The sequence below is a fragment of the Ambystoma mexicanum genome, chromosome 5p (genome assembly GCF_040938575.1).
Source record: "Ambystoma mexicanum isolate Mex_15411 chromosome 5p, UKY_AmexF1_1, whole genome shotgun sequence".
In the NCBI taxonomy this organism is placed as follows: Eukaryota; Metazoa; Chordata; class Amphibia; order Caudata; family Ambystomatidae; genus Ambystoma; species Ambystoma mexicanum.
This window is the reverse complement of record NC_090930.1, coordinates 658,779,523-658,804,567: the sequence shown is the minus strand read 5'-3', so window position 1 is coordinate 658,804,567 and position 25,045 is coordinate 658,779,523. Positions and strand designations below refer to the sequence as shown.

Genomic DNA, 25,045 nt, shown 5'->3' with positions numbered 1-25,045 from the left:
GTCATCTTAAAGCTAAGAATCTAAGCTTTCCAACAAGCCCCAAACCGACTTTCTACTCTTTATAGTTTTTCTGTAATCGCGCTCGACGCACTCGGAAAAAGTGCCGCCAATTGCAATTTGAATCAAATTTCTCCACCTATCAAAATAGCTGTCTCTTGCTTGCATTGCTGAAATTCGTTTTCAACCTGATAATCCCTCCTGAATCATTGCTAGTGTTGACCTGGACTAATTCAAAGTAGCTATCACCTACCCTGAATCTCCTAAAGGGAATTAAAATCATTTTTAGCATATTTTCACTTCATTGTAAATCACATTAAAAGTATTTCTGCATGTTTTAAAAGCATACCGGTTGCTCTAAGCTTGCTAGGGGGGAACTGAATTGGTATTGCATTTGATTGTATTCCTGAAATTTGTGTGCTCTCCTTCCATCTCCTTGTATTGCATAGGGGGGGAGTGAATTGTCAAAAGAAAAAGTGATCATATTATCTCTTGTGGAATCCATCTAAGTTATTTCTGTGCTGCATTCTTTTCCATCATTGCATTTCCTTGAACCCATAAAAGCATTCTCGGCTACCTTATCCTCTCTATACCAACTCGTAAGTAATTAAATAAGTGTGCTAGTGTAATATTATCTATTGTTGATCAACATTATCTTCATAAGTGTGCTATCAAATATTAATTTATTTATAAAAGTGTGATATATATATCTTGTTTAATTTTTCAATAAATCTTTTAATTTGCAAAACCAAACCTACTTCTTGGCTCAGTGAGGTCAGGGGGATTCAAAGAGAGGGGTGTTATACAAGGGTTTATCATCCAGACCTATGAACTTGTCATAAAAATATATAAATAAGGGCTTCCCTTGGGCATCCCAGACTAGGCATTGACTCAGTTGGAGTGCTGAATTGAAGTCGCTTAACAGAGTGGGGGCTCGAGCCGGGACTTCTGGATTAGATCTACCACTTGTGCAGCTTAATACAGTGTGCTAACTGACAGGATACATAAATCCTGTAGGATCTCCACGCTGTGTTACACTGTAAAATCACCCCTCAAAAGAAGGACGCTCTAAGGATATGGTCTATTTTGCAAAATAAAATACAAACTTCTGTAAGTCAGGAAGGAAATCAGTTTCCAGAATGACGACATTGGTAGATATGAAGATAGCTAGAGAGCACCTCTTACATAAACTGTTTGTGAGAGGTGAATGGTCTGAACAGGACCAGAATGTGTGGCTGCAGGCGATCACACAACAGGTCAATGCGACTAGGTTAGACATCTGGAAAGATCAGGGTCCCTTACACGTGGCCCTGAGCGAATTATACATGGCCCCTAAGGCCAAAGATGAGCACAACAAGATTGTTAGGATAGCAGCATATTTCTATTTATACATGGGAGCCATACAGGACAAATGTGCTGAAGGCCAAGATCTGGCAAATAGGCAACAGATGGCATTAGAGAAGGCCCAATCTGACCTGGTCTCTTTCGAGCAGATGCTGCAGAGGAACCAGGAGTCAGAAAATGATAGTAGGCATTATATCATTAAAATAAAAGAGGATTTGGGTATCCTGTAACAGGAAAAGCCTGACCAGGATACCAGATTTCTGGCCTTGCAGAAGGAGTACCAAGAAGGTTTGGATGCCCTACTGCAGAGCCAGAAAAAGCTGGAGCAACAACTGGACTTCAATAGGGCATGTGCAGAGCAGGTAGTCACCCTGCAAAGCCACCTAGATAGGGAGAAGGCAGAGAGCAACAAACTGATTCTGAAAGACCTGGAGACCCAGACAGAATTTGAGGAAGAGTGCCAGAAAGCTGGTGCCCTTAAAAGGCAGAGGGACGACCTGGTGGCACAAATTCAGGCTCTCAGTCAGGAAAGGGACACCTTAGGCCAGGAAGTCTGCCAATTAAAAGAAAAAATTGAAGAAAATCACTTTGCCCTCCAGGGACTGGGTGACCTCCAAAAAGAGCATCAGAACTTGTTAGAGCACACCAGGAGGGTGGAAGATGCTCTGGCAAGAAAAGAAACAGGCCAGTAGGGATGTGACTCAGGAGGTAACCCTCCTGCAGCAAAGACTGGCCCAGTACTCCAGGACCAACCAGGAGGCACAGAGAGAAAATGAGGCTCTCGGTCAGCACAATGATAGGCTCCAGCAACAGGTAGCCATGCAGGAGAGACTGGTAGAGTCTAGTAAGGCCTTAACTGAGGAACCGAAAGCACAGGCTCTTGCACAGCAACAAGGAGCAGGGGATGATAGAGATGAGGTTCGCTGGGAAAGGGAAACACCTGAGCATAACCTCAGGAGCCCTAGTACCAGAGGCCTTCATCTCTCCCAGTCCCTGGACTCTGCCACCCCTATGTCCCCTGGCGCACATGAGCACAGGGCCACAGGGATGGCAGATTACTATCCAACCAAAAGTATGGGACTCATAGGCGAGTACCACCCAGGAATAAATGGGCGGGCATCCGGGTATGGGCACCTAAGTACAGTGCAATTTAGTGGGGAACCCCGGGAGAGTAGGCCATCTAAGGGCATTCTGCAAACCTCTGCCCAGTTAGGTCAGTGGGGGGGGTACCCATCAAATCTGGGCAGCAAGTAGGAATCTGAAGACTCCTCCGTGCGCCCCGGGACACAAGAGACTAGGTCCCCACATTCTGCCGGCCATTCCCAGGCTCGCAGAATTCGGGAAAACCTGGAAGATCAGACGGGAACCTCTGGGAGCAGTGCCTCTGAGTCAGAGGATAAATGGACTAGGATTACCCGAACCAAGAAGGCCAATAAGGCAAAAAGGGCCTTGCTTAAGGACCCCATAAAACAGATTAAGACCATATGGAGTGTCATCACCCCTTATCACAAGAACGCCAAGAATTCTGTTTGGGAACACCTGGAGCTTTACGAGCAAATGATGGAGACTTTCCATTTGAAGGACAGCAGTAGCTGCATTGAGTATGTAAAATGGACATTCTCCCCAGAATACTCTAGTTTCTTTGCGGTGCTGGAGGACCAAAACCATTCTAGATGGTCCACATATAGGGCGGCCATCTTGAAACATTTTTCTGTTCACCAGAATCCCCAAGAGGCTCGCAAGGCAGCCTACAATTTGCAATGTGGGGAGGATCAGGCCCCACAAGAATTTGTGCAGGAATTGAAGCGTGCCTTTGCGCAGACTACCAGAAGGGTGCGCACGGACAGTAAAGAGTTTGTAAATACGTTTTTCCATGCTTTGCCCAAATACATCATGACCCAGCTAGTGAGACATTTTCACGAGAAAAGATCACTAGACTGGGTCATTGAACATGCCACCCGAATCTATGAGGTGCAGAAGCCCATAGAAAATAAAAATAACGCCCAGAAAAGTCCCAAACCGACCAGCAACCCTGCTGCTGCCAAGGTGGCAGAGGTAAAGGTTGCCCCCATTTTAGATTTGGAGTTGGGGGGGCCTAAAAACCTGCCTGCACCAAATAATTCTCAACCCAGAAGGCCCTCGGGCCAGTCACAGACAGGGAGTCAAGGAGGTAGTCCCACAAATGGGGTCCCTCGCTCCCCTGACTATGTAAGTCCCCACTACAAGGGAAACCGACCCATCCTGGGGTATGTGTGGACTCCTCCAGCCCAAGTAGGGGGATCCAGCCAAGCACCTAACACAGGGAACTCCCCTCCTAACTTCCCACAGGAGGGCAGAAATTCCCCAAATACTGGGCAGAACTTTTTTCCTAGGTATCCACCCAATTTCCAACCCCAAAATCATCCATTCTTCTTTCCCCAATTCCATGAGCCCAGACCACTTAATCCAGGAGAGGGGAGGCTAAGGGTAGAGGGGTACCCAAATCTTCCCAACCCGGGGTACTACCAGAGAAGGTATAGCTACCCTTCCTGGGATCAGCCCAGGGGAGAAAATAGAACCCCGTATCAGCCTGAGCGGGTTTCACAGTTAGAGCACCAGGTCCAAAATATGGCACGGGATCTGGGTCACATGCTGAGGGCTCAACAGAACCCTCAGATGAGCATGCCGGCGCAGAATGCCCCAAACTCTGGGCCTGGTGCTCCCGAACAATGACGGGGGCAGCATCCCGATAACCCACCGGTTCCCAGGGAGGAGGCACAAGGGGAAGAGGGGTGTAAAGCCTTGGAGGAAGCTCCCTTCCCCACTTGTAAACAGCCCCTGGAAACCCAGGAACCGGAAACAAAATCTCCTACCCCTGAAAGTCTGCCACCCAAGGAGCAGAGAGGAGGTAGGAGAAACAAAGGACCCAAACAGACCCAGTTTGTGGAGGAGGCAAAGATCTTCCAATTTGAGGGAGAGGGATCCTCAGAGAATCCTGGGAAAAGGATCTTCTCCTTCAGAGATGGGGGAACTCCTCCCAAAGAAAGATGGGTCCCAAGGGATTCACATCCCGACTGGGGAGATGTGGGGACTGAGCTAGTGCCACCCATCATCTCATGCCAGAACCCACTGCATCAAAATCCCCTGGTTCAAGCCCATCCTGGTGACTGCCTGCAAAAGGGGGGTGGCCCAGAACTGGAACCAGGGGAACCCACAATGGCTCTGATTTCCAGTTGCCAACTTTTTCTTGAAGATTCCCATGACTCTCCACAGAATTCTGCCCAGATCTCTTCTCTCGCAATGTCCAAAACTAAAAAATTAGCCCACCAGTTGTCCAAAAACGTGCATTACCTGTGCCCCCTGGAGGAGAAGGAGGGAAGATACTATGCCCCAGTACAAGTACAGGGGCAGGGTACAATTTTGGCACTGCTGGACACTGGATCCCAAGCTACCCTTCTGTCCAAAAAGGCCTTTGATGAACTGAATTCAGGTAGGGGGGAGAAATACCAAATTCCTCTCACCTCTCTTCCTGGACAACTTCAGAACTTTGACGGCAAGGAAATTCCCGTTGAGCGGACTGCAGATTTGGACATTAAAATTGGGCGACACAAGGTGAAACACCCGGTCATAGTAGTGACTCCAGAGGGCACCCCTTGTTTACTAGGGAATGACCTCCTGAGAAGGTTGTCACCCCTAATAGATTGCGTAAACAAGGTCCTCTGGACCCAGACTAGCCGACCAATAAAATTAAAACAGAGTGTCAACCATGTTAGTTTAAACGGCACATGCCACATGGTTGAACACAAATCTGACCAAGTAGAATTTCACTTCCAGAACAACTAAATTCCAGACATGACAGTAATAGCAGTAGGACAACAGACTGGTAATGGGGGGGAGGGGGGTCCTCTCTATTTCTGAAAATCAACCTTCCTTCCAGTTTAAGGTGGTATTCCACACTGGAAGGAAACACTCTGAAATTCTTTGCTAATCCACAATCAGACATTCCCACTCCAATAGTCCAGAAAGATGTGAAATCAATCAGCAAATTGGAGAGCAGTTGTTCATCCCTGTTCAGTTAAATGATGGGAAGGACTATGTTCTCGCCCGAGTGTGTGTGAACAACGGTAAGAGCTTCATCAGCGAAGCCATGTTCCGCCAACTCCCAAAAGATCCAGCCATTCCAACATTCAAACTGATAGACAAATGGGAAATGGATCTGGAAACACCCAATTCCAAACATCTCCTGCCAAGCAGGTGTATGCTCAAAATCTCCATTGGCAACAAGAGCATAGTCCATAATTGTTGGGTCCTGCAAGAGGTCACTGCCACCTTTTACTTAGGCAGTAATATTCTCAATCGCTTTGCCATTAGTTTGGACCTAATAAACTTCAAAGCTTGGTCCCAATTAGCGGATAATCCCATGGGCTTTGATGATCCAGAAAAAGCATTTAGGTCGGCTCAATTGCTACCTTATGCAGTTGAAATTCAGATTAAAGAGAAAGTCACCATCCCAGAAAGGACCCGACAATTCTCCCCGGAAGCGAAAGTTAAAAGAGGACAAAAATTGAAAAACTCTGATGCTTATATTCATCTAAATGCTTTTCTCCAACAGCAAGGGTTAGGGGTAAACCCAACACCATTAGTCAACATAGAACATGACACCATTCCAATAGAGGTAGATAACAGCGACTTAAAGAGTATTACTCTAGCCGCAGGCACCATTATTGGAATGGCGGTTGATGACCGACATTTTTCCATTGATTTAGGAAATTAACTGTTAGGACCAATCCCCAAGGACTGTTTTGACAGTGACAGTGATGACAACACAACACCAGGCAGGATATTTACCCGGCATGGGGGGAACTTCCTGGTGTACACTTCCTGCCCTTATGGTAAGGAGGATGTGACTTGTGACTTCAGGAGGGATGAGGTGATTTTCCAGGTCCATGAGGGCTGCCTTTCCCACCTGAAGCCTCCAGTCCAAACCAGCACTCTGACCAGGGACTTCTCCACCCAGCTAGAGGAGGCCGATGAGATAGCAAAACCAGAAGTCTTTCCAGGCTTTAGGCAGATTGTGGAAGAGAGAGTCAACCTAGCTGATGCCTGTGTGACTCTGGAACAGAAGCAAAAGTTGAAACAAGTTTTCTTGGATTTCCAAGATCTATTTGCGGTAGACTCATATGACTGTGGTCGTACCGACATCCACACAACAACAATTCCCACAGACCGTGGCATGACTCCAGTGTTTGTGAAGCAATATTGCTTGCCTCTCGCATCCATGGAGTCCCTTACTGAAATAATTAAGAACCTTGAGTCCCGGGGAATAATCCGTCCAGTCCACAGCACCTTCAATAATCCGGTGCTGGGAATATTGAAGCCAAACGGCCAGTGGAGACTCTGCGCCGACCTCAGGGAGCTCAATAAACGGGTCCATACTTCCCGATGGCCTCTTCCCTACATTGACCAAAGGCTGGACCAGATCCAGGGGGCACAGTTATTCACTGCAATAGACCTGGCCAATGGATACTGGACTGTGCCTGTCAGTAGGGAGGACCAATACAAGCTAGCTTTTACCTTTGGGGGCCAGCAGTACACATGGACCCGGACTCCCTTCGGATTCCTCAACTCCGGCAATTAATTCAACATTGTCCTACACAAGGCCATGCCCGACCTGGGTGCAAGGGGTAACCTGGCTTATGTAGATGATGTCCTCATCAAAAGTTCATCTGTGGAGGAACACATAGCGGAGATCCGTTATGTTCTGACACAGTTGAGGGCCGCCGGTGCAAAACTTTCCTTTCAGAAAGCACAGTGGTGTCGAACCTGTGTTAATTTCTTGGGGCATGAGATTACTCCTCAGGGTCTCTGTCCCCAGGAAAAGAAAGTGGAAGCACTTCAGAAACTGAAAGACCCCACAACTCTGCGGGAACTAAGAAGCCTCCTTGGACTGACTAATTACAGCAGAAAGTTCATTGAGGGCTACGCAGAGATCACCAGACCCCTGATTCATCTCTTGAAGGGGGAGGTCAAGTGGGAATGGGGTCCAGAACAATCCAAGGCAGTAAGACAGCTCAAAAGAAGCCTCTCACAAGCGCCCTGCCTAGCTTACCCTGTCAGAAACAAGGAGTTTTTCTTGGAGACAGGGTTCTCTAATACATGCTTGACTGAAGTATTATATCAAACGCATGACAAGGTCAATAAAGTGATCTCCTATGCGAGCAAAACTTTATCCTCTGTGGAGGAAAAATTCAACGATTGTGAGAAGGCACTCCTGGCAACGGTGTGGGCATTGAACAATTACCGCCCGTTTATCCAGGGGGAACACATCATAGTGGAGACTCCACACCAGCCTCTGCAATATCTCCAAAGTGACAGAATCCGGGCCGGAAACGTGAGTAATTCCCGAATTACTTCCTGGATTCTGTCAATGCAAGGCTTTCCTGTGGAGGTCAGATATGGCCAAAACAAGAAGAGTCCCCTCGCGCAAGGTCTGGCTGACTTGCATGATTGTGCCAGAGAAAACTGCCTCGAGAACGAAAGTCTAAAAATTAAGGACAACATGGAGGCATACCTTAATTCCCCCCACAAAGTCTTTGAAGAAGACAAGTGTGAGGGAATGCCCACTGTCTATGTGGATGGATGCTCTTACCATGTTGACAACAACGAGGAAAAAGAACTTGTGGCCGGGGTAGGGAATGCATGGGTGAATGAGTCCCCAGAACCCTCCGCTGGGTACAAAATTGGTCCCCGAAGTAGTCAGGTGGCAGAGTTGATGGCTGTGCATCAAGCCATCCTCACTGCTGTCCAACATCAACTCCACAAACTGGTCATAATCACAGATTTGGATTATGTACGGAACGGGTTCGTGGAGCACCACGTTAATTGGAAAACCAGAGGCATGTTATGTGCTAATAACAAACCCTTGAAACATGGGAAGTTATTCAAAACATTGATGATCTGGTCACCGTGAATGGGATGATCATCTACTGGAAGAAGATCAAGGGTCATTCCAAAGTAGAGGGACCAGACAAAACTAGAAATGACTTAGCTGATCAGCTGGCCAAAACCGGGCCATCCAAGGGAATCTAATAGAGATTGAGTCCCTGTTGGGGGAAATCCAGGTCACCGCTATCACTAGGTCAAGACAAATGCTCACAATGATCTTTCAACTGCAAAATGGAGTAAGGAGACCCCAGATGTTGATTTGATTACGGCTCAGAAGGGGGATCCAATAATTGGTAAGTTTTACCAACACATTGAGGACCCTGAGAACTTTCCCCTGACGGATACCGATTACATTGGGAAAGAGGACCTTAGAGTGTTGACGAAATGTCCAAAAATGTTCTGAATCCAAGACAGTGTGTTGGTAAGGAAATCCCAAGCTGGCCATGATCAGTGGGTGGTCCCTACCTCATTCCGAAGCCTGATGTTAAGTCACGCCCATGATGCGGCCACCGCCGGTCATAGGGGGTTTCATACAACACTTGAGATCTTAAGAGAGGTTGCATACTGGCCACACATGGGGCAGGACCTCGACCAATACTTAAAGGGGTGTCTTGTGTGTGCTCAATTTCAGCCAACATCCCTCACACAGTGTGTGCCTCTCCAAAAGTGGGGGATGACACTGCCTTGGTCAGATTTGCAAGTCTAGATCATAGGGCCTTTGATTCGCTCCTCTAGGGGAAATAAGTACATGTTGAGGGTGACACTAAATGGGTGGAATGTCTCCCGGCCCCAAACTGCAAGGCAGAAACAGCAGCTGCCCTGATGATCAACCACATCTTTTCCAGTTTCGGTCTACCCCAAAGGATCGAGTCAGACAGAGGTAGCCATTTTACCAGCAAAGTAATGACTAAGATGTGGGAGATACTGGGGGTTAAAGGGAAGCTACATATTGCTTACCGGCCAGCCTCTTCTGGTGCAGTGGAGAGATACAACAGAACCATTGTGAGCAACTTAAAAAAGTTTGTGGCAGATTCTGGGCCAAGTTAGGATATCCGATTACCTCTGGTCCTAATGGCCATCAGATCTACCCCTTCATCTGCAACTAAAATGTCACCATTTGAGCTGATAACTGGGCGCAGGATGGTGCTTCCCCAGCATTTGCTCTACAGGACCCAAGAGCAGACATTGATCAATGCCTCCACTACTCATGCGTATATTGCGAATTTAAGGAAACACCTCCAGCATGCTTTTGCCTATGCTCAGCAGAATCTAGAAAGATCAGCCGAGAGTATGAAGACTCACTATGACCTGAAGACTACCAGGAAAGAATACAATGTAGGAGACCGGGTCTATCTATAAAATTTCCAAAGGAACCAGGCCAAACACCGGAAATTCTCACCTACATGGAAGGGACCTTTTGAAATTGTAGACAAGATCTCCCCAGTCGCCTACAAGATCCCCAAAGGTAGTTTGGCGGAAGGGGAAGACAAGTGGGTCCATATAAATCAGCTAAAGTGTTGCCATCCCAGGCACACTCTGCGGCAACTGGAAGAGTCCTCTGCAATCCCAGAGGGGGCCGCTCCAGAGTAATACATTCCCAACCCTAAAATATTCCACATATAGCCTATAAAATTCTATGATTCGTGAATGCAAATGTCTCCTGATGTATAAAATGTATATGTTCGCCCCACCATTAATAGTGGTGGGGAAGTGTCTACGAATATGTTTCTGCCGCTTTTGCTTTGTCATCCTATGAGAGATAAAACCATGGAGACTGACCAAGGAGGATGACCCAGGGACCGGGAGCAAAGATCTGAGGGGCCCAGGGTACCGTCCATAAACTCCAATCAGGACCGGTGAGGAGAATCGATCGATCCACCCCAAGGGAGGAAAAGTGGCTGAACTGTGCCATCTGCGGAATCAGAAGAAGATGATGCGGACATCCCAGCGCATGGATCAAAACATACTTTGCACCCGACTGCCCCTCGACTCGAAATCAAAGTGCAGTCAGGCGGGGGGGCTTGTCAGGTGTATCGACCCACGTTCAAGTTATTATGCTGCAATATTTGGTTCTGTGGGCTTAGAAAATCCAAGATGGCTGAAAAGCCCACATTTACTCCAGAATCCAGGAAAACCGTGCAGTTTTTGCGCACACCAAAATGGTCGCCTGACCTGCCACCCACCAGTGCGAGCTTGATGGGCCAGAAGCACCATTAACAAAATCAGTGCAAAGGAATATGGTGCTGTTCAAAATCTGTTTTAATTAATGTCAAAAATTGCTAAGATCATGGGCACAAAACCACCGGACAAAAAATCCAACTTCTGGTTGGGTGTTCTACATTACTCTACTGCAGAATCCACATTAATACAATGTTAGCTAGGATCATATGTTATCAAGTAAAATCCCCTTTTTGAAATGGACTAATTCAAGACAGCTCCCAAAAATGGGCGCTGTACCGGTGCTTGACACTAACTGGCACTAGCGATCTAAACTCTGACAGGAGACCGGAGTTTCAGAAACTAAACAGCATCCTAAGTTAGCTGAGACTTCAAAGGCTGGCTGGTCAATGAGAATTCTTAACACCTCCTCTTCCCAGGCCCCACACCAACAGCACAGGATATCACAGGGTCCTGGGATTAAAAGGGGAGGAGAGTTTCCCTGCAGCCTGGAGGAAAGAGACAATAGCTTCTTTAAACTGAATAGATATGCTGATTTGAGGTGTAACTGTCAACAGTGCTCTGGCAGGAAGGAAAGACATGTGACATCTGGCTCACCAAGCTTCTGGGGGCGGACCCAGACTCAGATGTGAATTCCATTAAGGGCAAATGTATGTTTTATTAAATTGCTTATAAAATATTGTATGAAGCTTACAAAAATGTACAATTTGGAAATTCTTAATATGAAAAAATGTACCTACAAATTGAGACTAAGTTCAACTCTGTGTGATGTTCTGAGGCCGAACCCCGGGATTTATGTATATTGTGGGTACGGTGTTTATGCTAGAGACATGATAACTTATATTAATATGCTCAGGGAGAGGGTGCAGGTCTGTGTACATTTTGAGGAAAAACTAATATAGCGAAAGTCACAAAAAAGAGCAAAATGTTGTCATTTCTGAACCCAAGCTCTTAGAAAGACCAGGGTTGATCAGAGACCTGTCTTAATTCATCTATCATGTGTAAATGTATTATGAACCACTTGTGTATCTGGCAAACATTTTTGATTATGAAAAATTGGGTTCTAAGTAAAAGCAAATGGGCGTTTCTTCAATAGATTGTAAAATGTAGCAACACTCTGACTCACAACTCTGTTCTCCAGTGAGAGCACAGAAAATCCTTTAACCTATCAGGATCCTCAGAGGGTTGGGCATAGAAAGTCAGCCTTCCCACCCACTTTCAAAAGACATAAAAAGAACCACTGAAAGCCAGATAGGGACATTCACTTTCCACTTTCTTGCGAAGCGCTTTGCCTGAAGACTCCAGATTCCAGAACTTAAAGCAGAGGGGCCTGAACCACAAGCTGAATCCATTTTCAGCAGGCCTCAAAATCTTTTGCAACCTGACTCTCAACAGCCGGGCTGTGCTGTTTGATTCTGGCTAGAACCCTGTGCCAGAACCCTGAAAGCAGAGCTGTATCCAGACCGCTGTGCAGCGTCGATAGAAGACCAGACCCAGACCAGACCGCTGTGCAGCGCCAAGAACTGTTGCCAGACCAGACCAGACCGCTGTGCAGTGCCGAGACCAGAACCAGAGATCCAGAACCGCCGACCAGACCGCTGTGCAGTGCCAAGAACTGTTGCCAGACCAGACCAGACCGCTGTGCAGTGCCGAGACCAGAACCAGAGATCCAGAACCGCCGACCAGACCCCTGTGCAGTGCCAAGAACTTTTGCCAAAACCAGAGATCCAGACCAGCAGAGCCGAGAGAACCGCAGCTAAACCTGTTGACCAGATCTGTGACGAGGCCCATTCCTTCCAAAATTAGGAGTGCGTATCCAGCCAGAACTCTGCAAACCAATCTCTTAGTTTAAAATAATCTAATTCAAACCATTTCCACCTATTTAGAACTGCATAGAAATCGTGTGTCCATTCTGTGATTTCAAACCTGTAAAAGTGTCAATTGCCATTCTGAATCATTATTTCATTTCTGAAATCTACCTCCACAAAATCATCTGTATCTTTTGAACCATATGTACATAGGAACGAGATTTAACTGTCATCTTAAAGCTAAGAATCTAAGCTTTCCAACAAGCCCCAAACCGACTTTCTACTCTTTATAGTTTTTCCGTAATCGCGCTTGAATCAAATTTCTCCACCTGTCAAAATAGCTGTCTCTTGCTTGCATTGCTGAAATTCGTTTTCAACCTGATAATCCCTCCTGAATCATTGCTAGTGTTGACCTGATCTAATTCAAAGAAGCCATCACCTACCCTGACGCTCCTAAAGGGAATTAAAATCATTTTTAGCATATTTTCACTTCATTGTAAATCACATTAAACGTATTTCTGCATGTTTTAAAACCATACTGGTTGCTCTAAGCTTGCTAGGGGGGAACTGAATTGGTATTGCATTTGATTGTTTTCCTGAAAATTGTGTGCTCGCCTTCCATCTCTTGCTTGAATTGTGAATTGTCAAAAGAAAAAGTGATCATATTATCTCTTGTGAAAACCATCTCAGTTATTTCTGTGCTGCATTCTTTTCCATCATTGCATTTCCTTGAACCCATAAAAGCATTCTCAGCTACCTTATCCTCTCTATACCAACTCCTAAGTAATTAAATAAGTGTGATAGTGTAATATTATCTATTGTTGATCAACATTATCTTCATAAGTGTGCTATCAAATATGAATGTATTTATAAAAGTGTGATATATATATCTTGTTTAATTTTTCAATAAATCTTTTAATTTGCAAAACAAACCTACTTCTTGGCTCAGTGAGGTCAGGGGATTCAAAGAGAGGGGCGTTATACAAGGGTTTATCATCCAGACCTATGAACTTGTCATAAAAATATATAAATAAGGGCTTCCCTTGGGCATCCCAGACTAGGCATTGACTCAGTTGGAGTGCTGAATTGAAGTCGCTTAACAGTATAGTATTGTTTTCATGTTCTGATTTTGGATCGTGATGTATGTTCAGCCCCATGTATCTAAAGCTATTCTTACTCCATGACAGGGGAAGAGCTGGAAGCTCTGCTTCTCTCAAAGTCACCATTTCCGCTAGCGGGAAGAGACATGATTTACTCTTGTTTATTCAGATCTCCGTCAGTGTACCAAAATTGTCTAGCACCTCTAGCACATATGATAGGTTCTCAACCGGGTTTCTCAGATACAATAGCATATCATCTGCATACATTGATACTATGTGCCTTACCCCGTCTATTTCTATTCTGGCATCACTATATTTCTATCTCAGTAAAGCCGCAATGGGCTCTGCTGCAATTATGTATAACATTGGGGACAGGGGGAAACCGTGTCTTGTCACCTTATGCAGTTGCCATTTATCCAAGAACGTGGTGCCCATCCTGACTCCAGCCATCCGTTTAGTGTATATTAGTTTCACCCACTTCATATAGTGTGGTCCTATTCCCATTCTAACCATTGTAGCATATAAACAGTCCCATTTGACAGAATCAAATCCTTGGTCACGTCCAACGAAGCTACGGCGCATTGCACCTCACTGCCTCTCATGCTATGAATTACATGATGTAGCCATCTCAGGTTCCCAGAAATATTTCTCCCTGGGACATATCCGGTCCGATCTTGATTCACTATCTTGGGTATTACTTTCCCAAGTCTTTCTGCTAGGATTGCCGTGAGGATTTTACTGTCCTGGTTCAATAAAGACGGCGGTCTATAGGAACTTCAGTCTCTGGCTATTTTGTTTGATTTAAGGAGTGGAATTATCATGGCCTCCCTCATAATATCTGGGAGGATTCCTAATTCATATGCTCCATGTATACCCTTGCTAGGAGGGGTGCCAAAATGTCTACATAAGCCTTATAAAACTCCCATGGCAGCCCATCTGTGCCTGGGGTCTTCCCCGAGGCCAATGTTTTTATACTGGCTAGAACTTCCTCTGGGGTTGTGGTCTCTTCCAGCATATTTGTTTGCTGTTCATATAGGTGTGGCAGAGTAATGAGATCTAAAGCATCCTGTAGCTCGCATCCTCGCTCTATCTGGGGGTCGATATATAAGTTCTTATAGAATTCTGAAAATACTCTATTAATGCCTTCTTGCGTATTGATCTCTTCCTGTTCTGTGTTTCGTATGGAGTATATCGGGACTCTTATGTTTTTATTTTTATACAGCCAGGCGCGCATTCGCCCTGGTTTATCCCCTTGTGCATGACTCTTTCGATATATATTTTGCATAGTTGAACTTCCCAAGCCTATCCCATTGTGTTAGACATGCATGCCTTACCCGGATTTCCTCCTCCAGGTGCTCCTCCCCCACCTGCCTTTTTATTTCCAATAGTTTACTTTCAGTATCTTCCAGGTCCTAAGCAATGGTTTTCTGCACCCCCCCCCCGCTGTAGCTATCATCTCACCTGTAATAACGACCTTATATGTTTCTCAGATAGTGCTTACCCAGTTAATGCTCCCCTCATTGACTTCCATAAAATCTACTGTGCTTTTCCTGATATGTTCGTTAAATGCCTTCTCAATCTCCAGGTAGGAATAGGTGGCCTGGAGGGCAGATATCCTCCATTTCGTTACAAACGGGGCATGATCCGACAGGACTCTAGCCAGGTATTCAGCCTCAGTAAATTCCATCACATTTTCTTCCCGCGTAAACAGACAATCTAGTCTTGTGTGTACTTTATGTGGGGCTGAATAATGGGAGTATTCTCTGCTATCCCTATGTAGTGTCCCCCAAATATCTTTCAACTGAAATTGGTTCAAGGGTGCACTTATGACCTTGGCAGGTGGGGCTGGTCTCTTATGTTTTGTGTCCCGTATTGCGACTCTTTCTCTCTGGGGACCTAGCCTCACACATAGTGACTTAACAAAAACAGTGGCACCGTGTTTGGGTGCGTCGGTGTACACTATGCATATTTCCCGGTTCTCTAACATGCCATGTATCATGGCCATCCTACCTTCGTTGTCCTTCCTAGTGTTCAGTACTTTAAGTGGGATCACTGGGACTACCCAGATGAGGACTCCTCTTGCAAATGATGAGTATGTGGAACCCACCATCACCCACTGCCCCCCAGGCACTAGCCATTTTCTTTTGTTTTTGTGTATCCAAGTGTGTTTCTTGTAATAACGCGATCCCCACTTTATGCCTCCTTAGATACGTGATCACTCTCTGACATTTAACATAGCTATTCAGGCCACAGACATTCCAAGTCATGATTTTTACATATTCATCGATCATACATTACTTGCATAGGTTCCAGCTGTGTATTTGGACTGCCCTGATCTTTGACCGGGATCATGGGTAGACTGTATGTAACTATACCAGGCTTCCCTCCCTCTTCCCTGTATGCCCCCATCCCCCTTCAACTAACAACAACACACCCTCTAACTTAAACTGTTCAGACATGCTATGCATGCTAAGACTTCCCTGCTTCCGCTCCATTAGACCTAGTCACTGGACTAGCCTATTGGTGCCCTGCGGGTGGGCATTATTTGGCACTCTTAGATAATTTAACCAGTATGGGGTGATAGTAGGGTTTACGTATTACGTTCCCTCTACTAGGCTTCCATGACTTCACTGTCATGCTCCTGTTATATATTTACTTCAAACAGTTTAGTCATTTCACTCTAATGCAACCATACTAGTTCTAGCTTACATCCTGTCGCCTTTCCTGAGTGATATGTCCTTTACATACTTGGTCTCCCCTTGTGATTCCTCCTTACATTCTTCGTCTTGTGTCTAAATTCGTTGACCTTGGTCTGCAGCTTCCTGGATCTGCACACTATCCATCCAGTCCTGTGCTTCAGCGGGTGTCTCAAAGAAGAGTGCCTTGCCATTATATAGTACCTTCAATTTTGCCGGGTATATCAGCATATCTTTTAGTCCTGCTGTTTTTAGTCTAACCTTTGTTGAGATATATAGGGCCCTCCTCTTTTGCACCTGAAAGGTGTAATCTGGGAATATCGATATCTTTGCCGAGGCCCTTTCTATGGTCGCCCCGGTTCTGGTAAAAGCAAGAATTGTTTCCCTGTCCTTGTAATTTAGGACGATTATGGGCCTGGGCAGAGCGCCTGGTGGTGGTCTTCTGGTGAGGGAACGATGTGCCATCTCAATAGTGAACCCCTGTGTTAGGTCTCCAGCTCCTATTTCCTGCAGTAGCACATTTTCAATATATGTGGTGGGGTCTGACCCCTCAATTCCCTCGGGCAGTCCCGCTATCCTGATGTTGTTCTGACGCACCCGTCCTTCTGTGCTTTCCACCCTGTCTTCTAGCAGTTTGACTTTTTACAGCTGGATATCAACGTCTTTAGACGTTTGTACTCATACAGCAGTATTTTCTCTGACCTGTTCTTCTAATTTGCCTGTGCGTTCTGCCAAGACCCTAACATCCTGCCTCAATAGGCCATCGTCAATCCCCACTGGATCAATCTTACCTTTCAGTGTTGCCTGTAATGCTGCAAACTCCTTCATAATCTGTTGGTTCCCTGAGTCCGCTAATTCTCTGGGGTGCGACTTGGGTTTCCTCTTCCTTGTCTCCGTTACCATTGCTAGTCGGTGTGCTTATCCTTTTGCATATGTTTGCATCGTGGTCTGCTTATTCTTTGTTTTATTGCTTTTTGTTGCCACCTTCGCTCCTTCTGCCATATCTGGGGCTTCAAGTCCATCCTCTCTTCGCTGCTTCTCTTTTTCCTCCCTCCGGCCTCCAACCTTTGGTTTTAATCCTTGCGTAGGGGCTATTACACCCTTGTCTCTTTTGCTTCAGACCTTCCTTTAGCTCTGGTCGTATCCTGGTTATGTCGACTTTGCTCTTTCTCCCTTTAATTCGCTATCCCTGGGATCTCTAGGCTTGGTGCTTGGTGTTATTCGCCCTATGATTCTCTCAGCGAGATCACACTTTTCTCGCAATCAGCAAGCTCTAACCGTGTCGCAGCTTTGTATAGAGTGTCCGCTCTTTGTTACATTGACCATGAGTGCTGTGCTGTTTGTGCACCTTATATAGTGTGCATCACATTCTCTTCCTGCTCTTGTGTTATGGCCTTGTGTCTCACTCAATCTGGGCCAATGTTGCCCGTGGATGGGCCTCTGCGCTCCTTTTATATGCACAGCATGACTGTGGTGTGCTGTTTCAAGGCACCCAGTGTTCCCAGTTGCTTTTATTCTGCCCTTTTTGTAACTATGTGGTGTGGTGTTTAGACTCCCAGGGAAACTTCTGCCCTTGCCAACTTGCTGTCTTGTTGTTTAGGTGTTTGGTTGGCTCTCTGCTAGATCCCCCGGTCGGGTCCGTTACTACAATGGCAACTCTGGTCGAGGGGCGATTGCTTTGCCTTCCTCATTGCGGCTGTTGCTTTGTCTCTGGGCTCGCAGTCACGAGCAGCTTTTTTGCACCCCCCGTCGCGAATGTTTAGAGGGGGGCTTTATTTCCCACTTTGTTGGTGCTGCTGTTGGTCAGAGCTACCCCCGTACCTTATCTCTTCCATTGCACGGTCTCAGGGAGCTGCACATACCGGCAGCCCTGACTGTGAGTGGGGTGCACTGAGGGTTCTCACCACCTCCCCAGCTCCTTACTGCTGTGCAGTGAGTTCAGCTCCCATGCGTCTTCACCCAGCCTGGGGTCCTGCAATCAATCTCACGGTTACCCGCGAATGCCTGCCTCCTGTAGCATCTTCTGACGTGAGTGTTATTCTAGGACTTAAGTTGCCACAGCTACCATACGTATTTCGGCAGCTTCAGAGTTTCCCTCCAGGTGGTCTGTGTCTTTCCGCTCGTTTCCTCCCTCAGCCTGCTGCTGTTCCTTCAGTTGCGATTGCCGACTTCCCGCTCAGTAGTTCTGCAGCTGCCTCCGCCTCTGCTGCTCCTTCTGGGCTCCTGGTCTCCCCGTCCTGCTGCGGGTGCCCCCACTGTGTATACTACGCTTCTCAGGCATTCCACTTCATCTTTCTCACTCATCTGTACTTCACAAGCCTTGTGAGATGTGCCAGCAACTTTTGCTTTCGCAACTGAACTCTGCTGTATTAGCTGCGTCTCAGCTCTAAGCAGCCATCCCTGCTTTGGCTGCCATTTTCTGCTTGTCTGCCTTCGTTCCACTTGATCACAGTCTATCTCATCTGTGGTAGTCGCCGGGGCTATCGACTTCCACGCAGTCCCCCTAGGCGTTCTTCTTGCTGCCGCTTTTCTCTTTTTAGTACACATTTTGCTGTTTTAATCACATCTTTTACTGGATCTGCAGGCGCTTCTTGTGAACACGTCTTCTTATATGGCTGTTGGCCACGCCCCCCTGCCATTAATAAATCTAACTGTAATGCCATTGCCTTGCCTGTATACCTGTATACCACCAGGAAGAACCAGCTGTAATTAATACATGTGATAAATGAGACAGCAGAAATCACAATTCACAGTGGATTGCTTGTTCAGAATCCAGTGATGAGTCTTCACACGGGTATGGAAATGGCGTCCAAAGTCGCACATGGCCACGCGACTATATTTATGTAAAACTAGGAAAATTCATATTTATATATCTACATCTTAAATAATAATCCTTACCAAATAACAGAACAATATTCTTCTTCTGGTACCATTACATAAATATCTTTCCTAGTTTGGAGGGTTGTGAAGACTTTCTGGTTTACTTTCATAAGAAGCACTGCAGATGTTAAACAATTGTTCACAGATATGAACGCTATGGTGTAAACATTTTTTGAAAAGCGCTATGATACATGATAAACGAATAGTAAACAGAATTCCATTTCTAATTATATTTCACATGGGATCCCAACAGATGATATACTAGCCACTGAAAAAGACCAGACGACATGTTTTAGAAGCTTGTATAAGTGGGAACCCAGTGCATGACCAGGAGAGAACTGAAATAGTCACATGTGAAAGAATGAAGTAAAAGGAAAATATTTCTGGACGGCTGCCTATATCTTTTTGCTCACCCTATATAAGAGTGCTGCTCACATAGTGTCTGGGTGCCTCTGGCTCTGCTGCTGGAAGTCATGGACACTTCCCCATACTGGAAAGAGAGCTACAAGTCCAGACATCAGGCGCCAATCAGACTTGTGTTCTGATGGGGTAGCTTGTGGAAGCCTATCCTGCTCCTCACCTTCACTCGGACTCAAGCGCATTGATCATCGTTATGCTTTGGACCATGTTCAGACTGTCATGTTCAGGGACATGAATGCAGTTACTAAGAATTGCGGTTTGGATGTGGATACAATGCTGTACTCTTAACAATCAATTCTAAGAACTGCCTTTCAGAAGCATTGAATGCAATGTTTTGTGACTTCATGAAAAGGATTACATGATTACAATTCCCAGGAAGTAAGTTGAAAGCAGTTACAATGGATACTATAAAGATGACCCCACCACGGAGTACAGCCTTGAAGAATGTTGCTTATATTGAGAGACCAGAAGTTGACCTTCATTTTCCAATTAATTTCATCATGCTTCTTTGTTTTTCCTGTTGTGAAAATATAAAAGGCAAGACTATAATGTTTTCTTCAAGGAAGCTCCCATTCTCCTCACATGTAGGGACCTCACACCAACGCAATGGCCTAACTCACTAAGGATCCGATTCATGGAATTATCTGCGTGGAAAATTAGGGACTTTGTCTGGCAACCGTTTGTTGATCCATGGAATGGACTGTGTGGCACTTTTTCGCACTTTGCAGGGACTTCACACAGGCTCGGCACATCACTGCGAGAAGCCGAGTGCCTTGTGTGAGACACCGCGCAGAGCATGGGTGCGGCTTGCGCAGAGGGCAGGGTAGGGAACGGAACACAGAAAATGAGGAAGAACAAGGCAATAAATGACAAAGGATGGCCCGCAGGCAGTCCATCACACGCCCACTATTGCGTGGAACAATACGTATTCATGGATCCGAGTGTGCAACCTCTATGGCCACGCAAAGCCCTCTTATAGAAATACAGAGACTTGTGCATAGGATTCACCAGGCAGAGGTGAAATCGGGTGTCGGAAATAGGGGTGCGTGCATGCAGCCATGGTTCCGATCTGACTTAGCGTTGCGCATACACAGTGTAGCGGGGTGCAGGAACGGTTTACGGGGGTTCACACACAGATTTTCCAAGTTTTACCTGAGTTATGATGCATCATATGCATGATATTGTGGTGCCTGTAACAGTTACAGGGGAGATGCGCTTGCGGGGGAACTCACGCACTCTTTGAAGGGTGCCTGTATGTGCATCCGGGGAGCACGCAAAGGTAGCTGTTCTGGCTGTTATTACTTTGCATGGGGGCATGTTGCAGCGTTACGGCTGCAACTTGCGAATATGTATATGGTTACTTTGCACAATCAATTCCATGAATACACAGAGCACGCAGAATAAATTCTGTGCGCAGACTTGCACAGTGTCATTCTCGGCGCGCAGCCTTTGCGGGATATATGAACACCATTGCATGAATTGGGCCCTTAAAGTTGATTTTCGGAAAACAAGGACCCCTTCAGATGCACTAATGTAGCGGTCAGGCATATGCAGAACTTAATTTGAGACGAGACAATGCTGCTCAGGGCTAGGTACTCACTGGAAACCGTTGTACAGCACTGGCACTTATTTGTTGCCTTAACTTATAAATTGTTGCCTTTCCTGGGTAGCCCAAAGCCACACAGAAGTGACATGGTATCAATGAGCATGCACTGCTGTTCAACTGTTCATCCCTACCTCCTCTCTGACAGACTTCATGTGCGAAACAGAATTCCATATTTTTTAATCAAAATGTACTGTTGGGAATCGGGGATCACTCAGCAGAATGTGAACAGGAATCCTGGTCAGAGGCGTCCTCTAGAAAAAAAAGTGTGTGTGTGTGTGTGTGTCTTCCTTAGAATTCACATCACGCCCCCTCCCCCATACATGTCCTGTTCCAATTTCGTAAATAAGTGCTATAACACAGTGGGTTCCAAAGCTTGCTACAGCGGTCTCATATAATCTGCCGGGATGCCACATTCTTGGAGTTTTGTAAGTTTGGTAAAAATGTGTATCATTTGAGTTGGGTAATAGCTTCTCTTAATTAAAAGAAAAAACACAAATGGTTGTGGACTGTGTCATATAAATTATTTTTTGTATTATTAGTGGTTTGGTTTGCTACCGCTTTTTGGACTGTCCCTTAAGTTTGAACATAGTTTTGTTTTGATAATTGATACACGTTCTTGTAATGATCACCAGCAAATGTGATATCAATTTCTTGATATCCAATTTCCTGGCTTCCGTTCAGCTCAGAGGCTTTTCAATCATATGTTTCCTATAAACCTCCAGAGGCCATTTGCCATACTGGTACTACCTGACCGTACGGATATCCATTCTCCCATATTGGCTATGATTAGCAGGTGCACACATGCATCCGAAAGAGTGTGTCGCTATCCGTACATCATGAGGGCCCCTTGAAGGTTTTCTCTATAAACTAGAAAGGATACAGAACTACGACCCTTAAGAAAAAAGGAAGCAATACAGGGGCTTCATTGGCCCCACTTCAGTTTTCATCTGCTTAGAAAGCACAATAATGTATTATTACATGAATTGCGCCTCCCAGTTGCCTGGTGATGAAGATCGCCTGAATTTGATTTAAAACCTGAGTAACTGCACATTTCACACATACAACGTTACTCCACACTCAATGGGATATAGCAGAAACAACCTCTTGATTTAAAAAAAAAAATGTTAATCATACAATTACTCACAGACTTTATCTAAACGGCTCCCATAACATTCAGATGTTATGGGATTGTATCCTAAATACAACGCGTTTCAAAAACCTGTGTCTTTAGAAGAAAGGGTAATTTCCCTAAAGATCCCTCTAAACATCCCTGATTGGGTTTCCACATATATGTGTGGATATAAAGGACATGGATTACAGGAGTAGAAGTGGGCCAAGGAAGAGGAGGAGGGATCAGATGGGAACCGAAAGAGGAAGAGAGAGAGAGAGAGAGAGAGAGAGAGAGAGAGAGAGAGAGAGAGAGAGAGAGAGAGAGAGAGAGAGAGAGAGAGAGAGAGAGAGAGAGAGAGAGAGAGAGAGAGAGAGAGAGAGAGAGAGAGAGAGAGAGAGAGAGAGAGAGAGAGAGAGAGAGAGAGAGAGAGAGAGAGAGAGAGAGAGAGAGAGAGAGAGAGAGAGAGAGAGAGAGAGAGAGAGAGAGAGAGAGAGAGAGAGAGAGAGAGAGAGAGAGAGAGAGAGAGAGAGAGAGAGAGAGAGAGAGAGAGAGAGAGAGAGAGAGAGAGAGAGAGAGAGAGAGAGAGAGAGAGACACCTCGACATGTAAGATGTGTTGGCGAGATTGATGGGAAGAGAAGTCTCACACGATGAACTTGGGAGAAACAGACTGCGGTATATAGAAAATGACAAAGAAATTCAAATAAGGACGTTTCTGGTGGACATTCCATTTTTCTATTCTGTGCCAAAATGTGCTTGGGGAAGTATTTAACAATGAGATCTGTGGAAAAAGAATGCATTTTAACGTCAACTTGTATGTTTAAATTTGCGGTATTTCATGAAAGTATGTGAAATGTTTAATAACATTTTGGAGGTTCTTCATGGTGATTTTGTGATATTTTAATGCTGCTGTGAGCAAAGTTTCATTGTAAAATGGAGCAGTTGTAATATATTTGAATTATTTTGTGTTGAATTTGGAAAATGTCACAGCAAGTTACTTACATCCCATTATATGCAAGGTGGTCACACTGTGGGTGAATATGTTCGAGTACACTTTTTGATAGTTTTTACCGACTTGCAAGTTTGACGTATGTTCTGTTCACTTGTACATTTCGCTCATTTTTTTCTGAGTAACTGCTTCCTTACAGTAAATAGTTTATACAAATGCACCACATTGTGTCAATCAATTAGTTGATCTCCAATGTCGGTTTTTTAAAATAATATATAAACTCTTTAAAAAATGTGTCTGGAGGTAAGAGGCATGGTATCTGTGTCTGACATGATCGTCTGCTATCAGTTCAAGTTGGTGATGAAACTTCTACTTCTCGTCCACACGCCATTCGCTGCCATTGTTTTCCCAAGATTCTCAATCGGCTTTGTAACAGCTATTTCTCGATTGTATATGGGCTACTGCCTACAGGCTGGGCAACAGCACTCGGAGCAAGATGGCAAGGACATCGGAAGTTCCCCATTCCTGAAGATTATCTGACGTATGAATCCGGGGTAGAACGTTCTTTCATCGACAGTTGTAATTTTGTTTTTTTTTACGAGTAGTTTTTACTGAACAAAACTCATCTAAATATATAGGGGGGTTGGGAAAGTGTATATGAAGGGTGGTGGGGTCAGGAATAGTTAAAAAAAAACACTAGGGGACTTGGTTTGGGGGGAGAACCCCCCAAAATAAAAATAAATCAATTTTGATGAGTTTTATTGGTAAAACATACTCGTTAAAAAACCCATCAAAATAACAGCCATCGATAAAATGATATAGGACCAAATCTGGCTATTAACACATGCTTGCCCTCACTCAAAGAGCGCAGACCATTGCTGTGAATGATGTGATATTATATGATATGATAAATCATTTAAAACGCTCCGGTACACAAGTGTTTCTAGGCACAACAAGACAAGAAATGGAGGACAGGAGGAGGACAAAGCAAACGATCTTACTAGGCCTTGTGACATTCAGATCGTGCAAGTGCGACAGCGCCAAAGTGCAAGGGGAGGGAGAGGGGGAAGTGTAAGGGAGGGGGAGTTCCAGGGGAGGAACGTGAAGTGCGCTCAGGGTAGCAATGCTCTGAGTAAGTGCTTCCAGGGCAGCGCGGCTCTGGCTAAGTGCAAGGAGGCAAATAAAGCAAGTGTCCACCCTGATTACAGAACTGATCCGATATTGATAACCGCTGATCAAACGATTAACAGTTGGCTACACTTCATTTATGTTTGGAAACAAAGTTTTCAGGCTTTCAACACTGCTCCCTCAAGTCCCGGATCAGCAAGTATCTCACGAATTTGCTAGCAGGGCCCGATAAATACATTGCTGGCCTTACTGGAGAAAGTAATTCTGTGGCATGTAATGTGTGCCTGGTCCTCATCCCCAAAGAATAGTGTGTAGACTTGATTGACCATGAAGCAGACATTATACAACTACAGGTCGCCTACAGAGATAATTCGTATAATCAGAAGATGGGTTTTGAGACCTATTTAGCAGCATTCAAAGCTACACAGAGTTTAGTTTCCCATCTGCCCGTAGGGTGTATTTAATATTTAATACTGACTATGAAGCTTCTGATCTAACCAAATATGCCATCATGTCAACGTGGTGAATGAGGCGAGTGTGGCAGCAATAGCAGCAATCTATTGTACAAGGGACTGTACTGAGGGCAGCAATGATCCCTATTACGAGGACGTCTGATCAGGGGTTGATATATTGTATCCCTAATTATCAATGCAGCAGTAAAACACGCATCATTGCAGAGTCCAGGAGGGCTTAGGGGCTGTTGTAACCTTACCGTATGTTTCTCCTTCCCTTGCTGCACCAGGCCCACATCCCCACGAAGTGGTAACTGCGCCGAAATTTCTTCATCCTTCTGGCCGAGCCAATCAATGATTTCTTGAAGCGGAGCCTGGAGTTTTGCACTGTGGTCTGAAAAGGCCTCTAGACGTGCCCTGAAGGTGGACAGGATGGCAGTGTTAAAAAGGGAAA

The 25,045-nt window shown here is 45.4% G+C and overlaps 1 protein-coding gene across 4 annotated transcripts in view; it reads right to left on the bottom strand.

The window, feature by feature from the left end:
* Positions 1 to 25,045, bottom strand: part of DRP2 (dystrophin related protein 2) — a 1,496,582-nt gene that overhangs the window by 576,474 nt on the left and 895,063 nt on the right. For all 4 annotated transcript variants that reach the window (XM_069613022.1, XM_069613021.1, XM_069613023.1 and 1 more), the window contains one exon: positions 24,852 to 25,008. In XM_069613022.1, coding sequence (XP_069469123.1) covers positions 24,852 to 25,008 — 157 coding nt within the window. The remainder of the gene's footprint in view (positions 1 to 24,851; positions 25,009 to 25,045) is intronic.